Consider the following 20,764-nt stretch of genomic DNA (forward strand, 5'->3'; position numbering starts at 1 on the left):
AACTTTCACAAGAGCTTTGAGACTATTACTGCATGACTGCTGCAGCTCATAATGCAGAGTAAGCACAAAGTTACAGAGACTCTTAAATTGCTTTGATTTCAGCAGTATTAGAACAAACACAAATTTTACTATTACACAAAATCCTGCTTTTGATTACCCTGCATAAACCCAGGGTAATACATGGGCCCAGGTATCCTTCCCACTTACCAAAGCTTAATGACTGGCCTTACATAAGCTGAGCTTTAACAGGCAGAATGCAGGTTTATCCCCAAGAAGGCATAAGACAAAACACACAGCTTAAGCCTCAGTAGAAGAAGAGCATAGACAAACTACTTTTAATTTTGAGATGCAACTGCTAAGAATGAACACAGGCTCAGACACTGCAGTTCATCTGAAAGGCAACTCATTCAAACCTTAAAGTCTAATGTTATTGATAAAATTTAGTATTTTCAGAATGTTTTAATACAATTTACAATTACATTTTAATCAACTAAATAAGCATAGTCTGAACATATGTATTTAATCAACTACACAGGTATAAACCCAGTCCCTCAGGTCAAGGAAGCAGAAAAATAGCCAAGGTGGACACAGTGGCAGAGTGCATTCCACAGGGCAGGATGGCCTGGACTAGTTCAGGAACCAGCCTGAGATGAGCAGCACTCAGCTGTTACCAGCCCAAGCACAGTTAGCCCCACTAACCTGGACTGGAAACAACTGGTCACAAAGCAGTTCTCAAACTGCTCAAACTTCATGGAAGTTAGCACTGCTGCACAGCTATAGGACATCCTACAACTCCAACCTGGTACAGTCTGCAAAACAAACTCTGCACTAGGAAGGCCTCAGCTGAGTAGTGGTATAGCCAGTTTTTAGGAACACACTTCAAGGAAAGACCTGTTCTCCATGAAAAGGGTCCAAAAAAGGAAGCAAGAATCATCAAAGCTAAAAGTTGTCATCTATAATATCCTAGTGGAGTGGTATTCTTGAGGCACTCTTTAACCTACAGGAAAATATTCAAAAGGGATAGCATTTCCACATTTCAAATACAGAATACAGCTGCAGAGAGCAAGGTAACAAATTGTTTTCTATATCCACCGACAGAAGAAGGAATAGCAGTAATGTTTCTAAATTGCAGCAATAAGGTAACACACCAAGAGACCTTTCTGTGAGAGGTAATAATAAATAACAAAATAAAACAATCTGAATAAACCAAACCAAAAGGCTTTAAGAAGAGGTTAGACAAACAATTGCTAAGGAACAATGTATGGGTGAATGTGTAGGGTTTAAGTATATATTTGTATATTTTATTTAAATGCATACATGGAAAACCAGTGATCTCCAAAATATCTTCCAGTCTATTCTTTATTAACTTTCATAGTAAGTATCTGCAATACAAATGAGAAAACAAATCATTTAATATACTTCTTCCCCAATGGTAACTATTTCAGTGACATGAATTCCACAGCTTACAAGCAGCATATATTGGTCACATGACCTTGAATATTGCTCACTGGCACCAGAAATTAAACAGATGAAACAAAGTCAATGCACGAAGCAGAGTATGAGAGTACTTGAGAAACATTAGACATTCTGGACTATTACCCACAAGCCAGCAAATACCAGGGAAAAAACACTCCCTAGAACCCTGTGCATAGGTGTACGAGCATCAAATTTACATACAGATCAAGTACCAATGCCACATAAACCATCACTTTGAATCCAGTCAACACCAGTGTGTTTTAGAAACAGTTCACAGAAACTGATGCAGCTGATGCAGCCCTTTCTGTAGGCACTTTTCTTCTGTTACTGTATTAAAATGCAAAATTATTTTGCAAAAGCTAAAGATCACTATCACGAAAACACTATGAGAAACAAACCTAATCAACAAAATATGCTTTAGAACTAGACCATGCTGGTGGTCTACCTCGTAAATACAAAGAAATAGAGCTCACAAACTATATATGCAAGCCACAGGTGATTTCTCCAGCTGTTTGTATCCTTAAGTGAATACTTTCCAAGGCTACTTTAACTATGCATTTTGAATGTAAAACACAGATGATGCGAGTGAGAAACAAAAAATGCTCTCTCCCAAAAACTACTCTCCTGCCAAGTAAGACAGCAAACTTGTGCAAAGTCTAAACATCCAAAGTAGCAAAAATCCATTGCCTATTTTCCCAGTACTGGCACTTCTTATTTAAGTTGTTAAAGCAACCAAAAAACCCCTCAACTTTCTGGAAGCAAAAAGGCTAAACCCCTATTCTCCCACAATTCTTTTAACTATAGCTCTTTTTTTGTTTGCTTGCTTGTTTTAATCTTAATCATTCATTAAAGAAACAAACTTTTTTACAGTACTGGTTATAACGTGTTTTTTAACTCCTAGATGCCGTACAAGCAGGACGGGGAAGGCGACTGTACAAGAACTGCTTAAGGACACCTTTAATAAACGATAGAGAAGGAGTTTCTTGCTCTGAGTGCAAGGAGCCGGTAGCTACCACCCTTCTGGCGCTCTGACCAACCGGGGAGTTGTTACTGACTGCTGCAGCCCGAGCTTTCCCTCCCACCTTGTGCTTCCACACCACCCACCCAACTATTCACTGCCCACCAGTAGAAGGCTCAAAATAAGAAAAAAATAAGCATCAAGAGGCCTCAGCCGGGGGAGTCACTTTAGAGACATTATCTTTTCTGAATTCTTGGTAAGTTCAGAGAGGTTGTAACAACTTTTAGCTGCCCACAGCCAAAGGATGGCTTCGAGGGAGCCGGCGACATAAGAGAAGGAAGCTGCGTGTACCCTTTCGGTGTCCCCTCAAAGCACGCCACCTCCCAGCAACCCCCAGGCTGCCTTTTCTCGGCCGTGCATTGCTTCCCTACCGCGCTAAGCGACCTCTTCCACCCCGCGCTGCTTCCCCGCTGTGCTAAACGCGCCCTTTCGCCCGCGCCCTCCGCGCCCTCAGCGCCGCACCCCGCCCCGTCCGCCCGCCCTCAACCCCGCCCCAGCCCCGCCCCCCGCGCGGCGCACGCGCCGGCCCCGCCTCCTGCGGTTGGGCGAGCGAGCTGTCCGTCAAGCGGCGGGCGCGGCTGAGCGCCAGTGAGAGGCGCCCCTGGGCGCGTGGGCGGGGCGCTGGCGGCAGCGCGGACGCGGCGGGCCTGGCGCGGGCCCGGCGCGGTGAGAGACGGGCGGGAGCGTGTGGTCGTCACTGCGCTTTTACCTGTGGGGTTTTGGCTTCAGCGCTGCGTGGTGAGCCGCGGAGCTGGTCCCGGACTAGCGGGGAAGTCGACAGGCGTACGGGGGCGCCTGTGCTCCGGGTGGTTGGCGGGCCTGGTCGTTACAGGTTGAAACTGTTTGAAAAGAGGCCGCATTAAGAGACTTGTCTTGTATGCTGAGCTGTTCCAGGCAAGTAGGGGTGAAGTATGTGTGTATGTTTGCTTTAAGAGTAGAAATGAGGAGAAGCTACCGTCGAGGCAAGGAGGGGCGTGGATGGAGCAGTCACAAGCGCAGCCACCACCCCCACGGGCACAGAAGACCCAGCCACAGCAACCGCGCCGAAAGGCAAGTACAGGCAGCTCGGCTTGGCAGGGGCTAAGGCGTTGGATCTTAGGCCTCATTAAATGTGCGGAATGGTGACTTTCTAGAACCGAGAGGGTTGCCGCCTGAAGATCTAGTAGATAGTACTTCTGGTGTATCTGTCATCCGTATTGGGAGTGGAATTGCATTGATTTCTGGTTTATTGTATGTTCACAACGGTACACTGATTTTAAACTGAGATGCGGTTCCGTGAGCCAGTCCTTTCAGCTGTGCATTATCGTCCATAAACCCTTCATCAATATGCAAAGATAGTTCAGGGAAGAAAAATAAAATTACTTCATTCTACCTGCCTGTGTATTTTAAGCCTCTGTGTTTACTGGTGTAAACTCTGTCATTAGAGGATCTTCCTGAATGTTTGAAAGCATGATAAGTAATGTGGTAATAATACCACATCTAGCAGATCAGGAAAATGAAACAAGGCCTCAGGAATAATCCCCTGCCTTGAAAACTGATCCTTTGAGAAAAACACGTTTTATACTTTAGAACTTACACTTGCCTATGTTTGAGCTGTTTTTATGGTTGCTTTTTCATTCCCCTGTTCCTTCCTTAGTGCCTCTTGCAGGACTAAAAGAAGACTTTGCTTTAATACACTAAACTTTTTTTTTTTTAAAAAAAACTTATTTTTAGGAAAAGAGACACACATATGAGTTGCCACACTAGTTGCACTTGTGTAAGAAAACTTAGAAACGCAAATGGGCACTACTTCAGTGAGCAGAATTAAAAGAGTTTTCTTACAAAGCTTCAAAGTTAAGTGCCTGGGTTCGATCTGGGGTGTTTTTCCCCTTGTATACCTGTTGTGTTCTTTAACCATTTTCAAAGTTGTGTAATGAAACCGCAGCGGAGCTGGTATTAGAAATAGAGTTTCTTTGTGTTTTCAATAAATTATGACTCTTGCAAAACATCTTCACCTACTGCTTTTAAGATGACATGTAATTGGACCTGTCTTAAAAAGTGAGAATTGTACAGGTGATTCAGAAAACATCCCAGTGGAATTTTGCTCATCAGTACTGAATGTGCTCATGTATATTAGTTCAAAAAGAGGAAAGCTGCAGTTACCCTCTGCAATGTTTGTTAGAAAAGCAGAGGCTTTTCTTGGAATTTTCATTAAACTTGTGTTTATTTTGCATGTTTCTGAACTCATCAATGAAATTCTTATTATGAAGATAATGGCAAAATATTTTTGACCTGACATCAGTGTTTTACCCACACTGTCTCTTGCTTTGTGCTGCGAAGACTTGCGTGCTTTTAGGAGTGGGTTGTTCGTTTAATGTACGATTGCCCAGTAAATCTTTTGCTAAAAAGAGTTAAAGGCACTTGCAGAATCAACAGCCACGTCTAATGTATTAGCAAGCAATTTAAGGCTTTTAGGATGCTGGTTTCACTAACTTCCTTGAGAAATTTTTAAGCTGAATATTTTCACTGTTTGATTTTCACAGTTTAATGTATAGTGGGTGATATGCAGAGTGTGCTTAGCACTGCAAAATGGTACTCCATTGATGTCAGTAACAATCTGCTTTCTAGATTCTTTGTGGGAAAGATGTGTAGGACAGTTGTGAGCCTGTCTTGAAGGCAGTGCTGTTTTTTCAGTCTGGAACAGGAGGAACCACAGACCACAGTGAATGCAGGCCCCAGCAGCAGTGAAGATCCTTCTTCGTCCAGTTCAATGCAGAACTCTGTAGCACCAGGTAAGAGATGGTGTTTATGGGTCAAAAGTCAGTTCCTATATGCTGCTTGTATGAAAAAACTAGTAGTAGTAGTAGTAGCTGCATTAATAATCTGGTGTTATGGGAACAATACAAACAGTAAAGTTTCTGGAGAAAAGCAACATCAGGTGATACAAAAAGATATAGTAAGTAAGGATCTAGAGAACAGAGCCAAATCACTTTCAGGCCCACAGGTGCTTCTCATGTTTGAAAACTTGTGTGCTTAGAGCTGATATAAAGTGAAAAAATACAATTCTGTTTCTCCCTCCAGAAATGCCGCTTTAGGAAGAAAATGAACTATGAAGGAAGCAAATAAAATGAGAGAGCATATAAAAAATTACAGCTTGTGTTCAGTTACTCAGTCTTCTGAAAGGCACAACAATCCACCACTTTGTGGTGTGCCTCTCTTGTGTGATGTATCTCTCTTTATGCCTTCAGTGTACATTGTAGTCTGTAATAAATACACTCTGGCTAAGTATTTGTTCATTAACAACAAATGATGAAGCAGCAGTGCTGTTGAAAAAGATGTCCTGTTCTGGCTTCCTAACTGGTTAAACAATGCTAGCATTAACTAAGCCAGTGGGAACATATATTTCTGTACAACAGGAGAGTCCTGAAACAACCGTGAGTTCAGGGAGATGGTTTTTATGTATCACTGTTTTGTGTTGTGAGCATGTGTTTGGAGATGTATCCTGCAAGACATTTATTCCTGTGTAATTAGATTCTGTATGCTAAATGTAGTGTGCTTTTATAAACTTTACTGATTCATTGACTAACTTTTTAATTTTGCTGACCTGAATAAATCTTGGTCACTTGTGGCTAAGCTGAAACCTAAAAGATGCAGAAAAGGAGCTGAATGGTAAGCAGCTGCAAAAAGAGATTACTTAAAATGAAATTTCTGGTAGTAGATAGAGTTTTAAATAAAAACTCTTGAAGTGAAATGTTAACAATTGCCTCTGAATGAATTTCTTTCTCTTGAGACGATCTTTCAAAGTATTTTACTTGTCTGCCTCTGCATTCACCCAGACAAGGAAGCACTAAAATTGAGTGTTTCTCATCCCAACTTACCTTTGGAGGGAGCCAAATGTACTCTTGATTTAATCTAAATCCCTCCTATGTGCTGAAGAAAAAGTGTCTTGTTCTGGGAAGTGAAATACTTTATTTGGGTTTATTTGATACCTCATTCTTTTTTTTGCTGTCCTACCAAGTCTTTTAACTAAGAATGTCCCCTCATAATGTATTTATGAGGACAGACCATTTTTGTTCTGCAACAAAACCGTTCTTTTGTGCCTTTCTGATTGGTCTGAATTTCCTCTTGGTCAGCGGTGACATCCCTTCTGTATCAGTGTAACAGCCTTTGAAAACTATAAATAATCTTTTTTTCTCTCCTGTAAGTGGCTCATCTTCTCCTAGTCTGTGTGTCATGCTTGGGACCTGTTGGGAGCAAGAGCTTTGAGTCTCATAACTCTGACATTCACGTGAAGACATGGAATATCAAAGAGCAGTAAACAAAGTTACCCATCTGATTTTGCCTCTTTTTCTCCCTGACTCCTCCCACCCTGAAGAACTGCCAGGATTTTATTATGACCCAGAAAAGAACCGCTATTTTCGTCTACTGCCTGGACATAATAACCACAACCCACTCACCAAGGACAGCATTCAGCACAAGGCAATGGAGTGCAAAAGACTGAGACTCCTAGAAGAGGAAGAAAAACAAAAGGTATGTTTTGAAAAAGATTGCAATTAGGCTTTATTGTACTCTGGCCCAGGACAGATTATAAACTAAAATCTTCAAATTCTGACAATTCAGTTTCTTTTTCTGCTAAGAATATATAGTCCTTGAAGCCTTTTGTTTGGCTGTTCTAGACAGGAATGAAATCAAGTCATTACAAACAGAAAACCTATAAAGATGCAGGAACTGTGCTGAGAATTGCAGTTGTCCAACAGTTACACTTGAGTCAGGATATTGAATGCCAGGTTTCAAATTCCTGCCTTGAATTGGCAAAGTGGGGTCCTGATTTTAAGTTTCTCACATTTTTAATAAGTTGATTGATCGTATTCCTGGACCTTGAAGAAACAATACTAATCACAGTTGGTGGAAACAGCTTTTTTTGAAGAACTTTTTTGGACAGTTAAAATCAAGGCAGGTCTTACGTTTATGTCTGGAAAACCTGTGTGCTTCTCTTCATAAAGAGTTACAGTGAAATTAATGCTGATGTTGTGTATTTGTAATCTGGGTAAAATATCTGTCAAGGATGCTTTTTCATTACCTGAAAAACATGTCTTAAAACTTTACAAGTAACAGCTTAGCTTAAATATGCTGTCACATGGAAGAAGTGAACAGTGTTCTTTTTCTTAAGCAATGAAGTTCTCCAACCAGCTATTCAGCTCTTCAGTCTTTGCTGTAAAGAACATTTTGATTCTCAAACACTTGCTTTGTCTGAGTATTATCAAAAAGATTTCTTACTCCATAATTCTGCAAAATACTTTATTCCTTGGTCTACTCAGAAAGTGTTTCCATTAAATTCTAAAAAAAATGTGAATCATGAAATGGAATCGTAGAATGACTTGCATTGGAAAGGACCTTAAAGATCATCTAGTTCCAACCCCAGGACTGTGGGGGGAATGGGGAGTGGAACTGGGATGGAAAAGCAGTTTAGTACAACAGTAAGACTGCATGTTTACTTGCAGTCTCATTGTGAAAGAAAATTTTGCTGTATAAGAAGAATTTCAGGCGTTGTAGTAAAACCAGAAGGTGACTTTACACCTCCAGGTAGTACTGCTGCTTATGTAGATTGAAAACAATGGCTGCTAGGGTTTCATATTTTTTCTCCAGCTTCTGTATTTGCAGAAGTGCTCCACATCTCACAGGAATATATTCTTGTCTACTTATTGTAGTAGATCAGGATGGTGTTGCAATGTGTTCTGTACATTCTGAAAATTTTAATGTATGTAGGCTAGAGGAAAAAGTTACCTAAACATCCCAAACATCAAAGACCCACAGCCATGTTTGAATCTTAAGTAAATAACTGAGTACAGTTCCACGTTACTCTCTTACAGAAAACAACAAGGGCTGGACTCAACTCATCTGTGCTGTTACAGAAAAGGCAGCTGGGTTTGCTCAGCTCCACAAGTTATTGCAGGTACAATGATTTGATTTGTCTTCTGTTTGCAGTTCAGTTCTGCTGTTAGTGCAACTGTTTCTGTCAGGTTTTCTTGCATTTCTTACTGTTTCATTGGGATGAGGAGGAACATATTACTTAAAGTTAGAAAAAAGGTTATATTCTGTAATAGATTACTAAAATGATGAGAATTCAAATGAAGTTGTTTCCCAATTTTACTTCAAAAAAGTTCACTTTACGTATGTATACGGATATGCTGGTTTGCCACATTGTGCTTTATGAGTACAGCACAGCTATTTTAGGATAAATGCCTTTCAGTGGATGTGACCATTCCCTTGCCCCCCATTAGAACAGCTAAGGTAGCTCAGTTTCAGTAACAGTGCAGGAGGCAAGTTAAGTCAGTGACTTACTGTGTTGTTGTTTCGGCTACTAAAGATGTGCTGGGGTTCAAAACAGCGGGATGAAATTCCATGACTGTGGAAGATGCACGTGTTCATGGGTTATGTAAGTTAAATTTCAGCATGCTAGTTATTCAGGCATTTTCTCTTCGGTGATTGAGAAGCAGTTCTATATCCTGGCCAGAATTATTTTCTTATGCATTAAATTTAGGCTTGCCTGAATTCTCCTCTCTTCAACCCCCTCACCCACCTACCTGCTTTTACAGGCTAGTCCATGAACTAAAAGTGAACTGCATGCAGAGGAGGAAGATAGAAATACACAGTCCAGACTCCTCAGTCGCTGGAACCAACAATTTTAAAATCATTGTGGTATGTTATGAGAAATGTAAGTCTTTAAGATAAAGAGAGCCCATCTTCAGAGAAAATTCAGGCTCGTGTAGTCAACTCACATAGGTCAAATTTTAGCTTTTAAAGATAAGTTATTCCTGCTCTGTCAGTTCTTAAAATCTATGCTCAGTAACTTTAAACAGGTAGGGAGAGGCTGTTCCTTTCCTACAAAGGAAAATTATAAAAAAGGTTGGATATGAAAGCGGGTTTTTTTGGTTTGGTTTTTTTTTTTAATCTGATCACCATGTTCTTTTGAAAGTAAATAGGAGTTGAGTGGATCATTATTGTGGGGCTGGGAGGAGGAGTGGAGAAGATCAAGAGAAAGAAAAAAATGAAAGAGAAGAGTTTTGGGAGTAGCAAAGCCCATGGTTCAGAGAAGCTAAGTAAACGTCAGTAATCACTTTACATTTAATGATCTTTCATAGACTATATAGGAAGCTCTCCAGGACCAGCTCCTGGCCTTGTAAACAGAGCACTGCATAGGTAGCTGAAGCCAGAAGGGACTCAGAAACAGTGTAAGTGTACAGAATTGTTAACATTGGAAAGATCATTTATTGTTAGCCAGGGACTGAATCCTTTACTATCCCTGTTTTTTCTGTGCATGCATTTAAAATGAGTTGGCCACTGATTTTAGAGGTGAATGGAAAGCAGGTGGTGTTAGAGGGATCAGAATTAATGTGTTGTTTCATTTTAGACCTAATGCAACTCCCTCAAGCTGTTTCTCCTGTAAGTTTCCAGTAAGTGTGACTGGTAAGCTTTTATTTTACAGGCAGATGTTGCTTGTGAACGAATATTCACTGTGAACGATGTAGAGCATGGAGGATGTAAATATGGTATCATCAATCTCAGCGGTTTGGGGAAGGAGTCTCTCACTGTGGAGATGTATGACAACCTCTACTTCACAAACCGCAAAGTACTATTTTCTGTTCCTCCTTCCTTTGGTGGTTGCATTCTTAGAACACTGTTCTTGGGAGGCTCATGTGGAAATGCCATGAGGGTTGGGGAAGGGGCTAGGAGAAGAGAATGGAAGAATCTAGAAATGGGAAGCTTGGATAAACACAGAGCCACAATAAACCTGTCTCTGAAAGTGCTCAGTACCAGGGCTCGTTGTCAGGAATGTTATACTACAATTGGCATGGAAGACTACATAGAAATACCACCTTCCAAGGATAGTGCTTACTTCAGACTTGAACTGTAGCTGGCGAAACTAATGTTTTGCTACCAAAACTACCAAGATTTGCATGCTCTTTCTTAAAAATAATTTTGGGAAACTCTGTTTACCCCTAAACATGAGGCATATTTAAAACAGGTTTTCATCAGATTCTTTTAAGGATGGTCTCTTGAATAATAGGATGTGCTTGGTGCCTCAGTCTGTGTTTGGTCAGACTTCTCAGTGCTGCTCTGTCATTACAAGATGAGTATGAAGCTAAAATGCTCATGCCCTGTTACTGAGTTATTTAGTGGGCTGAAGAGTTGTGCCCAGTGCCGAATTCTATGTCATCTTTGCATGGAAATAATCTTTGCTTAATTGAAAAACAGATCACAAGAATAGTATGTCGTCTTCTCTCTGAAGGTGAATTCTGTGTGCTGGGCATCACTGACTCATCCAGATTCTCATGTTTTATATCCTTTTAAAAAAAAGCAGAATTGTTGTTCAGGTTTCACAAGTCTGTGTCATGCTTCACAGAAAAACTTAACTTAAAGGAATACCTCTCCTCCAGTTCTCCCAGAAAATAAGTTTTCTGGAAAACTGAGGAAGTAATAAGAAATGAAATATGTTGGAATTAGTGAAACAGATGTATGGTTCTGTTATGGATATATGTAGAATTGTTCCCATATTAATGATAAATGAAAGACCATGTTTTCTGCCCTGGAGAATTCCAGCTTCACTAATAGTGTATATAAATGCCATATCCAAAATGATCTGATGTTTAGAAATTGGCTGAGGCAAAAGAGGAGCAGAGGGTTAAGGCAACAACCTTTTTCTGAAGTGAACCTCTTTGAAAGTGGAATGGTTCGTTTGTGTTTAAAACCATCCCCATATTGGTTGCGGTGAGAGGAGAATGGAAGCAATTCAATAGCATCACCTGCAACTTTCAGAGCATGTTCTGCAGGTCTGATTCAGAAGAAGAGGAACGTTGGCGGTGTAGCAGAGGAACCAATAATGAACAGTGCAGAGCCCAGAAGAATGAGGGGGGAAAAATTGAATTTTGACGTAGGAGAAGGCAGACAACAGGCATGCTATTAAAGTGCCAAAAGAAATTACATAGAAAAATATGGAATGGCCTGTGTGAAAAGCCAGGCAATTCTAGACCGACCCATCAGGGGGCAGGAGCTCACCAGGCACGTGCACAGCGGGGGAGGAGTTTGGGATCGCTTGGTTTGGTGGGTTCGTGCTTTCCCCTAGTTGTGTTACAGATCTACCCCACTGAACTTGAAATGCAGCTTCCAAATTCTATATATACCTGCTATAGTCTTCATAAAATATTTAAATGTAATCTAAAGTGAGTCTTCCTTGCCTCACCAATGTGTGCTCCCCTTTTTCCAACTTATCGCCATGAAAAACAGATCTACATTAATGCAGTGTCATCAACATGAAAAAGTGAGAAGAATGATCTGTGTAGGCCGTGCTTCTTTTTTTCTTTTTCCTATCACTAGTAAGATACAATAGTATTCTCTTATCCTTCTAGTAGTGAAAATACACAAGCAAGAATTTGAGTTCTTTCTACGTCATTCCTATGAAAGAAATTAAGAGTCAGGACTTAGTTGTAAACTGTAAAGCACATCAGACGTCTCAGGGAAAAGTGTTGTGAGCTGTGGCTGTGTCAGGGCAGCTTGCTTTTCCCACTTTTATATATAAGGCAGCTTGTTCCATTCTAGGGAGAAATCAGTTTTCCTTAACTCACTTCAGCAAGCTGTGTCTCATGGGAATTGCAGAAACACCAGGCTGTGCCAGTCTGCTTCCAGCATCATTGTTCAGCAGCACTAACCCAGGTAGGGTGTTTTTGTTGGTTTTTTGTCTCCAATTTTTGGTAACAATTATGGTATGAAAAGAGCACAAAAGAAAGATTATTTTAACTTTTTTTTCAGTAGTTGATGAGACTGTTGTATTCCTGTAAGACTAAAACAGCTTAAGAAGTGAAATGATGATGAAAGAACTTGAGACTTAATTAACAAACAGTATTCAAAGCCCTAGTTTATTTTTAGCTGCTGCGGTGCTTGACTTTGGCAGGAGAACACCTCACTTGTAAAGCAAACACTTGAGATTTTTCATGAGTAGCTTGGCCTGTAATTAATACTCGTAAGCTGCACACAAGAAGTACTCACATTTCCTTATAGACTGTCCAGAGTCACTGCAGAATCTCATAGCAGCTACTCAGGTATGCTCAGGGGATTAATCAGAGGTGCAAAGCTGGTAAATATCTCAGCCCATAGCTCCTTGTACAAGCTCATGTTCAGTTGTATGTAAACCTGACTGACTGGGAGAATACTATGTCTTAAGTCTGGTTATAGCTGATCTTTTTTGTTCAATGTTTTTGGGGGCAGGACTTAATTGATTGGACTTTCTTGATAGATGTTAGAACCATGCTTCTTCAAGTCACAGAGTGCAGTCCTCTAATCTGGTATCCATTCAGATATGATCAGTTAAGTTTATACAGAGGAAATCTGTGATAAGAGTAATGGACTCATTTTAAATTTTTGGTGTCTTACTATTTAAGCAGCCATTAAAGCAATATGCATAGAGTCAGCATGAACTTGAAGAGTCACTGAGGGTGGATGGCTACTAGGCCAGCATACCCAGTTGCTCTGTAGAAGATTTTAAGCCTTTCACCATAATGAGATGCTGTGAGTTCCACCAAAGTCCTCCTGTGTAGCATATCCTACTGACTGTTTAGGTATTTCCAAGTTTGACTTACTTCACTCTCCTAAATACGTGGTTTGTGGGAGCCTTGCTGAGTAGATGCTGGGAGAAAAGTAGAACTTACCCTGTCTAAAACTATGTTATCCATCCATTCTTGTCTGTGTCACCTCTGCTACCTGACGTATGTATGTATGATGTCCCACGAAGGAAGTGAAAACTGATGATGTACTCTGCTAATTGGCATTAATTTTGTGCAGGAGCTACATGAGTAAGAGTCAAATCTAGGGTATTGTTACTTAATTTTTTTTTTCTTTAAATAGGCAGGCCAAGAACTTACAGGTTAGGTTTTGGCTGATCTGTAGTTTATAAAGTAAATGTTTTTTATTTCTAGCCCACTCATCTTTAAAAAATGGCTTACTTAGTGCTATAAGGCAATTATTACTTTGTTCTTTCCTGCCATGGTCAGCCCTCTGACTACTGAATAAATTTCACAGTCTCTCGATATCATCTATTTATGGTGTCCCACTTACAGTCATGAACTTCCATTTGTTTCCTGTCTCTTGAGTACCAAAAAGGACACCAATTGGGTAACACTTTCTCTGCTTCAGATTGAAATGTTAAAAGAAGTATGGCAGTCTAAGAACCTTTCTGAGTTATCATGCTGTTCTAACATTTTATGAATACTTCATGTGTTTCTCCTGTCTTCTAGGAGATAGACCTGGGATGCTGTGCAGTTTCAAGATATCCACTGCCTGGTCCTGTGCTTGGTGCCTCAATCCCCAAGCAGACAACTGCTTTAGCACAGGTGATCTATCTGCAAGGCTAGCAACCCTGTCTGTCTCAGTGGGAAAGACTTGCATTCATCTCCCAGCTGCTACTCAAATTACAGCTAAACCAACATCATCTGTCTTCCTTAGGCCTGACACGACGAGTTCTTGTGACCAACGTAGTGACAGGGCATCGGCAGACATTTGGAACCAGTAGTGATGTACTGGCACAGCAGTTTGCCACGCAGGTACAGAGAACCATATGCCACCGTATTTTCAGAGCACTGCCTCATTGGTGGGCTCTTTGTTCTGTTTGGGGCAGGACTCCGCATGCTGTACATGAGGTTGTGATGACAGCTGCTGTTGGATGGGTGTTCTACAGCAGAGCTGATGTGGTCTGATGCTTGCACACAATTGAACAGCAACAAAAAGATTAACTGATTTCAATCTGTGCCAACAGGGGCAAGTTTTGTTAATATTACAGAGGTTAAAAGACAAGGAAGTACAAAGAGCACAGTAATAGCATGTAAAATTGTTTTGGTTTTGGCAAATAACGTAATTTTCATAACACTCAGTGTATTGCCTCCACCAAGATGGAGAAAATCCCTATAATATACTAATGGACTTGTTCACAAAGAACTAGAATGGTGAAATAGGAATTCCAGTTTCTGTTTCGCCATTATGTTAGACTGAGTTCCTGCTTACCTAGCCAAACTTTCCCAGCTAAATAGTTGAGGTTTGAATGGAACTCATGAGTTGGCTGAAAAATGTTGCAGTGTGTAATTAAAATTCTATTTCTTAATGCATGTGTTAAAATAATTTGACAACTACACCATAGAGCTCAAAAGCACAATACAGACTCTGTCTGTGTAACTTGTAAGATCCTTGCAGATGTTACACAATGCGCTTCTTTCTCTGGGATTCTCCCAGACCCCAGTGCTGTACAATGGCTGCCGTTCGGGTGAGATTTTCAGCATTGATGTGCGCCAACGTAACCGAAAGGGGCAGAGCTGGAAAGCAACTCGTCTCTTCCACGGCTCAGCAGTTACATCTATTCACCTTATGGAGGCTGAACATTATCTTATGGCAGCAGATATGGCTGGAAAGGTATGGTTTTGTTGTGTTAGGATATTCTGTTCCTTTTAGTATCTGGGCATTTACAGGTACTTATCCCACTCCCAAGGGCAGATGCCTGCTCTTAGTATGTAGTACGGAACTGGGTGGCAGTTCCATTTATGGGTCTTCTTCCAGAGCCAGTTATTTTTCACAGAATGGTTTGGGTTGGAAGGAAACTTAAAGCTGGTTCCAGCTCCCCTGCCATGAGCAGGGACACCTTCCACTAGAACAGCTTGCTCAAAGCTTTAGCCACCCTGGCCTTGAACACTTTCAAGGATGGAGCATCCACAACTTCTCTGGGCAACCTGTTCTAGTCACTCAGCACCTTCACATTAAAGAGCTTTCTAATATTTAATTTGAATCTACGCTTCTCAGTTTAAAGCCATTCCCCCTTGTCCTATCACTACATACCCTTAAACATTGACCCTCTCCAGCTCTCTTGTAGCCTCTTTAAGGTACTGGAAGGCTGCTTCTAGAGGCTGAATTCTCTCAGCCTGTCTCCATAGGAGAGATCCTCTTACTCTCTGACCATCTTCTTGGCCCTCCTCTGGATGTGCTCTCTGCTTTAATACAGCCTCTCTCAAACAATTCCTTCAACTTGCAGATAAAACTGTGGGACCTGAGAACAGCAAAGTGTGTGAAACAGTACAAAGGTCACCACAATGAATATGCTCTTCTCCCTTTTCATGTAAATGAGGAGGAAGGACTTCTTATAGCAGGTGGGTTGACTTTTCCCCCCTCTACTTGTAGAGTGTATGGTAGTGATTTTCTTATGCCTGAGGGGTGTTTCTTAGATATAGCTGTTAGAAGCTGTAAAGCTGTTAATTCTTTAAAATTCAGAAGAAATTTAGCCTTAGACATACTGTAATATACTATGAAAATGAAGAAATTATGTTATGGATGCACAGCTACTGTAATCACTTCCATGAGGCACTTAACAGCTTTATCTGCTGTGTCCTGCAAAAGTTGCATTATCCTTTCCACAATATGTCTCAAGAGTAGAGCAGAAAACACTTGATTTTGAAATTGAAGGAAACAACACGTAAACAGGAGATTTGGTAATAATATATAGAGACTGTGTATATGTTTAGTTGGTGCTTAAGTGGATAATGTGGTGATGGACTGAAGCACTGGCATGTGGGCCTGACTCCTTATAAACTGTCTATACCACTCAGGTTCATTTTGAATACTCCCAGGTACACTCAGCTTTTTGTATTGTTGTATTTGGGGTGGGGAGAGGAAAAGTAGCAATAGATGAAGCAAAATCCTTGTAGTGTAGCCAAGCTTCATAAAGTTACTGTAAAGACAGTGACCTCCTTTCCTTGGATTTGTCAGTAAGTGATGGAATAGTAAGAAGAACTTTTAATTTGACTGAATTTTTCTCCCCTTTTCTTTAGCTTAGGAGCTTGATAAAGAGAAAAGCACTCTTAAGTACTGATTTATCATACTTTTAATTACCTAATAGGAAAGGCACATTTTTCCCACTTTTGTATTATTCAGTGTAAAATTTTGGTTTCGTAAAGTATGGATAAGCACTTTGCCTCTTGTGGGTGTAGAAATAGTCGAGTTGTTTTCCCCATAGACCTTCTGCGGTGATAATCTTGCAGAACCATGTAAAATCCTTTTTGTGTAATGTTGAATTTTGCTGTCCTTTCCTTCCAGTTGGTCAGGATTGCTACACCAGAATTTGGAGTCTCCAAGATGCTCATCTGCTTAGAACCATCCCTTCTCCCCACCCATCATCCAAAGATGCCATTCCTAGTGTGGTGTTTTCTTCAAGACTTGGGGGCAGCCGAGGAGTTCCTGGTTTACTCATGGCTGTCAAACAGGATCTCTACCACTTCTCCTATAACTGACATTTTATTCTCCTCAGACGTGGTGTACAAAGCTGCCAAGCAAAATGTGACTTCAGAATCTTTACACCAGTCACCCAGCTGTTGAGTCATTATGTGCTGCTGTTGCATCTGTTCTGCCCATCTAATTGTGAACCTCCTTCAGCAGTTCAGCAAATCTTGCTGTATACATCTCAGAGTGCTTGTAAATAAAAGCTGAACACTGATGAACTGTGGGCAAGATTCAGCCTCTCTGAAACCTAGCTGTAAGCCCGTCAAGCTGGTAACTCTGTTGTGCTAGCTGAATTTGCTGTCAGAAGGCTGCTCTAACTTAATCCTAGTTTGGTCACATCTGCCTCAAGAAGTAGGCTGGCCCAGCAGAGTGAAGCAGCTGCTGTTGAGATGCTGAACACTGTAAGTGTTCTGGGGCTTTGGTTGGAGTAGCTTTGGTTGGGGTTCCTGCTTCAACTGCCACTGCTTCATGCTCCATGGTGGAAGCAGTTCAAGGAACAGCTGCTTTCCTCACCCACACTGTCAGTCCTTTTTGCTGGCTCATACTAAACTTTGTCCCTTTCAGATGATGGTAGTGTGCAACTGCCCTTCCACCATCCCCTGTAAAAAGCAACAGGCATGGAGCAAAGCCCTTTTTCTGGTCCAGTAGGGAAGCTGAATGCCCCTGTTAGTTTATCATAGTGTTTCCAAACCAAGTCCACACCCCTAACATGGAGTTTGGTTAGCAGTCTGGAAGGGCAGGCTTGCTCGTGCAGCTGTAGCAGGACACAAGCCCAGTTGTACAGACCACATCTTTGGAATTTGGGATCACCTGTGCAAAGTCACACCTTCTGCATACAGAGGTACAACTGGGCCCTTACCTTCACAGTTGTAGTACCAGCTCACAGTAACTGGATGATACCGTATCTGTATTTGAGAACAGTTACTATCCCATGGAGCCTCTTCACCTCCTGCCTGGTAACCAGTCTGGGTTGGGCAAGACCATCCTGCTCTCGGTTATCTGTAGGAAGCACTGACTAGATCAGGAACCTATGAGAGGGTAAAGGCCCATGAACTAGGATGGGCTTTACAGGAAAGACACACTGCACTCAAGTCTTCCAAAATTCTTACTAAAGGAGTGCCAGAACCATCTTTTCATCCCGGGATTTGCTTGGAGCATTCACATGTAGTTGTGAGATCAGAGATGCCACTTCCCTTGGGGTCCTGCTAGCTCAGTGGCTGAGTGTCCAAATGGGTTCTAATGACAGCCATGCTGCACAGCACGTTAGGAGGGCTCAGTGAGATGGCCCTGTCAGAGAACAAGGCTGGGATTCCACATTCTGAGTGCCTTGTGCCAGTGGCATGGGCTGCACATGCACACAGAGATGAGTGCTGCTGCTGTCTGCAGGTGTGGCCTTTCTCAATTCCTAGGGCAGCACTCTAACCTGGGCCTGTGTCTTCTCTGGAATGGGCTGCCACCCTAGAAAGTCCTTTCCTTCCAAGTCCCACACTAAGCAATCCTCTCTCTGCCTTCAGAGTAAACTACCACCAGCACCCTCTTAGGCATTGTCACAAAGGTTTCTAGCTATCTCGTTTCTTAACAGACATAATTACTCTTTTGCACCTAAAGCTTTTGGCCAGAGCAACCTATTTATGGGGGGATTGTACCCTGCCACCTTCATCCTGATGGGCCATCAGCTTTGTTTAACCTCACTGCACACTGCATGTGCAGGGAAAGCTCTTACTTTTTACTCCTCTTTATCAGGAGTATTTGTAGTTTAAAAAGTGGATTAGTAAAACTGTTCAACCAGTCACAAAATGTTTTTCCCAGAGGAGGAGAGAGTGAGCTGCAGCATGAGCACAGCGCTGTTAACAGGGATGAAGCACTCAGGGTTGTGGCATGAGCTCCCCAAGAGTTCATTGAAGACTTGGTGGTTCAGCCAGTTCATCCCTTTGCATCCCTGCTACTGGCCTGAGCTCACTGAACAGACTTCATGAGGGTGTCTCTGGTTTCCAAAAGGAAGCCTCAGAAGTGCCCTGCAGTGCAAGGCACTGTGCAGGGAGATCCCCTCCACAAGCCCCATGAAAACCTGAACATAGCCTGTAGGCTTTTGTTTCTTTCCATTGCATTCCCTTTCCATTTTTCAAGTGACTTTGGATAAGAGGGAATTATTCAAATACAGGCACCTGGAAGGGTAGGCCCTGGTAAAAACCCTCTCTGATCTGCAGGGCTCCACACTCATTTCTCCTGTTGTCTCACAAGGTTCAGGCCTAAGCACTGTGCTGTTCCAAGAGACTGTGTTCTCAGGAGCTCTTCTTGCTCACCAACACTCCAGTGTTATGTGTGGTGACCTCCTAACCTTTCTTTGTATTTCATTTACCCATTAATCTATAGAGAAGACAACAGAGAAGGAAAATGCTCCTCATGGGGGCAATGTCACAACTTTACAGTGTCAATATATTCTGTAAGAAACAGCTGCTGCAAGGGTAATCAAGATGAACCCCAGCAAATACTCAAAACAGTTTCTTCCTTCTCTGAGTATACATTCAAAACCCCCAAATCTTTCTTCTATCCCATTAACAGCCAACTTCTGTTTCCCCATGGGCAGACTGAGCTGTTAATTCCTTACAACTATGGTTCCACTCATACCTCTGGCTTTAGTGTTCCTCGGCAGAGCCTTCTTTCTCACACAAAACAGAGTGGATGCTGCTCACAGCATACTCTGTGCTGCCCCTTCTTTCCACAGGACAGTGTTTGTGAGACCTGCTCTCCTAAATGGTAAGTCTTGCAGGCCGTTCCCATTGCCTCTACTACCCTTTGATAACAAAGGGACCTAATTCCCGGTTGCTTTGCTTTTCAATTTGAGAAAATACTCCGCAATTTGTCTTGATTGGTTATGTTGATTTTTGACATTTTCTGTTGCATCCACAATGATAAATGCACACAGCACAACTTTCAAAAGCGTTTGCATTGCCTTAGTCAATAATGCATCTGTTCAGAAAACAGAAGTGTAGTTTACCCCATCTCACTGCAAAGTCCTAACATTACATCTGATAATCAACTCAGTTACAACATACTTTATATTGATCTTCTTGCTAGTAAACATGTGTGGTTCAAACATTTTCAGGTAGCAACCTACAAAGATCATGAATTCCCTTAAAGCAGAATTAATTCCAAAATTTAAATCAGTTTAGACTCTTTTCAGTGCTTTTAACTCCAGTAATTCCCATTCTGCAAGAACAGACTGTGCAACAATTATGTCCCAGTTACCGTGGGAAACACAAACTAAGAATTGTGGCAGAAAGGCATCTTACATAACTGAAGATAGTTTCTTCTCTTTGTTCCTTTTAGGCAAAACTCATAAAACAAAAGAAAATAATTTCCTTTCTGTTGTTTCCAAGAACCAAATGCATACACATGCCCCTGCAAACCCATTCACCCAACTAGTGCTTTTGCTGCCAACACTTATAATTAAGCCTGCAAAAGCTCTAAAAAAGGAGAGGGGGAAGCAGGGCAAGAAGAGAGGCAATTTGGCTTCAGTGACAAATAGCAAGCAGTTTACAGGCAGCAGCTAAAGTATATTAAATTATCTCTCTCATTGTGCAGCAACAGCAGGACCCTAAGGCAGTTAAAGAGGAACTGCAACACTCTTCCAGTCTGCTACAGTATCAAAACACAGTATTTGTCTCAGCTTCTCAGCAAGCACTAAACTAGTGGGAAACTTGAGAAAGGCCAGCCCTGTGTTCCAAGATAGGTTGCAGCATCCCTCGTCCAGCAGACACCATTTCCTTGGTCCCTTTGGTTCCCTGGAGCATGGCACAGCACAGCCCACCCAGCTTTCCTCACTGGCCAAACTGCCAGTGCCTCCCATCAACACCACTCTCTCATAAGAGTCTGAGAGTCTCAGTCTCAGCCTTGCTCGGTCCCGTGTCCCCTGCTGCTATCGATCATCTCTCAACCCTGATTAATAAAGCTCTTTACACATAAACCCCTTTAGGTCACAAA

At 41.7% G+C, this 20,764-nt stretch overlaps 1 protein-coding gene across 8 annotated transcripts; it reads left to right on the forward strand.

Annotated features, from left to right (window-relative positions):
* Nucleotides 1–3,078: 3,078 nt before the first annotated feature.
* On the forward strand, nt 3,079–17,002 carry DCAF4 (DDB1 and CUL4 associated factor 4). 8 transcript variants are annotated; one of them, XM_048305747.1, is made up of 14 exons: nt 3,079–3,232; nt 3,433–3,544; nt 5,168–5,265; nt 6,849–7,003; nt 8,344–8,426; nt 9,070–9,172; nt 9,960–10,103; nt 10,764–10,813; nt 12,105–12,184; nt 13,762–13,857; nt 13,970–14,067; nt 14,750–14,926; nt 15,540–15,654; nt 16,598–17,002. In XM_048305747.1, exons 2-14 carry the CDS (start codon nt 3,435–3,437, stop codon nt 16,789–16,791), a joined length of 1,503 nt encoding a protein of 500 aa, XP_048161704.1. In that variant the 5' UTR covers nt 3,079–3,232; nt 3,433–3,434; the 3' UTR covers nt 16,792–17,002. The 8 variants fall into 8 exon arrangements, with proteins under 8 accessions (XP_048161704.1, XP_048161700.1, XP_048161701.1 ...); XM_048305743.1 differs by having other exon boundaries at nt 3,099–3,160; nt 3,428–3,544; XM_048305744.1 differs by having other exon boundaries at nt 3,122–3,160.
* Nucleotides 17,003–20,764: the final 3,762 nt, after the last annotated feature.

The sequence above is a fragment of the Corvus hawaiiensis genome, chromosome 6, assembly GCF_020740725.1.
Source record: "Corvus hawaiiensis isolate bCorHaw1 chromosome 6, bCorHaw1.pri.cur, whole genome shotgun sequence".
Classification (NCBI taxonomy): Eukaryota; Metazoa; Chordata; class Aves; order Passeriformes; family Corvidae; genus Corvus; species Corvus hawaiiensis.

What these genes read in the sequence shown, in the direction of transcription:
- DCAF4 (XM_048305740.1), top strand. Translation starts at nt 3,414, where the DNA reads ATGTTTGCTTTAAGAGTAGAAATGAGGAGAAGCTACCGTCGAGGCAAG. An exon ending in GCAGAACTCTGTAGCACCAG is followed by an intron (nt 5,266 to 6,848) that starts GTAAGAGATGGT and finishes CCCACCCTGAAG; the next exon opens with AACTGCCAGGATTTTATTAT. An exon ending in AGACAACTGCTTTAGCACAG is followed by an intron (nt 13,858 to 13,969) that starts GTGATCTATCTG and finishes TGTCTTCCTTAG; the next exon opens with GCCTGACACGACGAGTTCTT.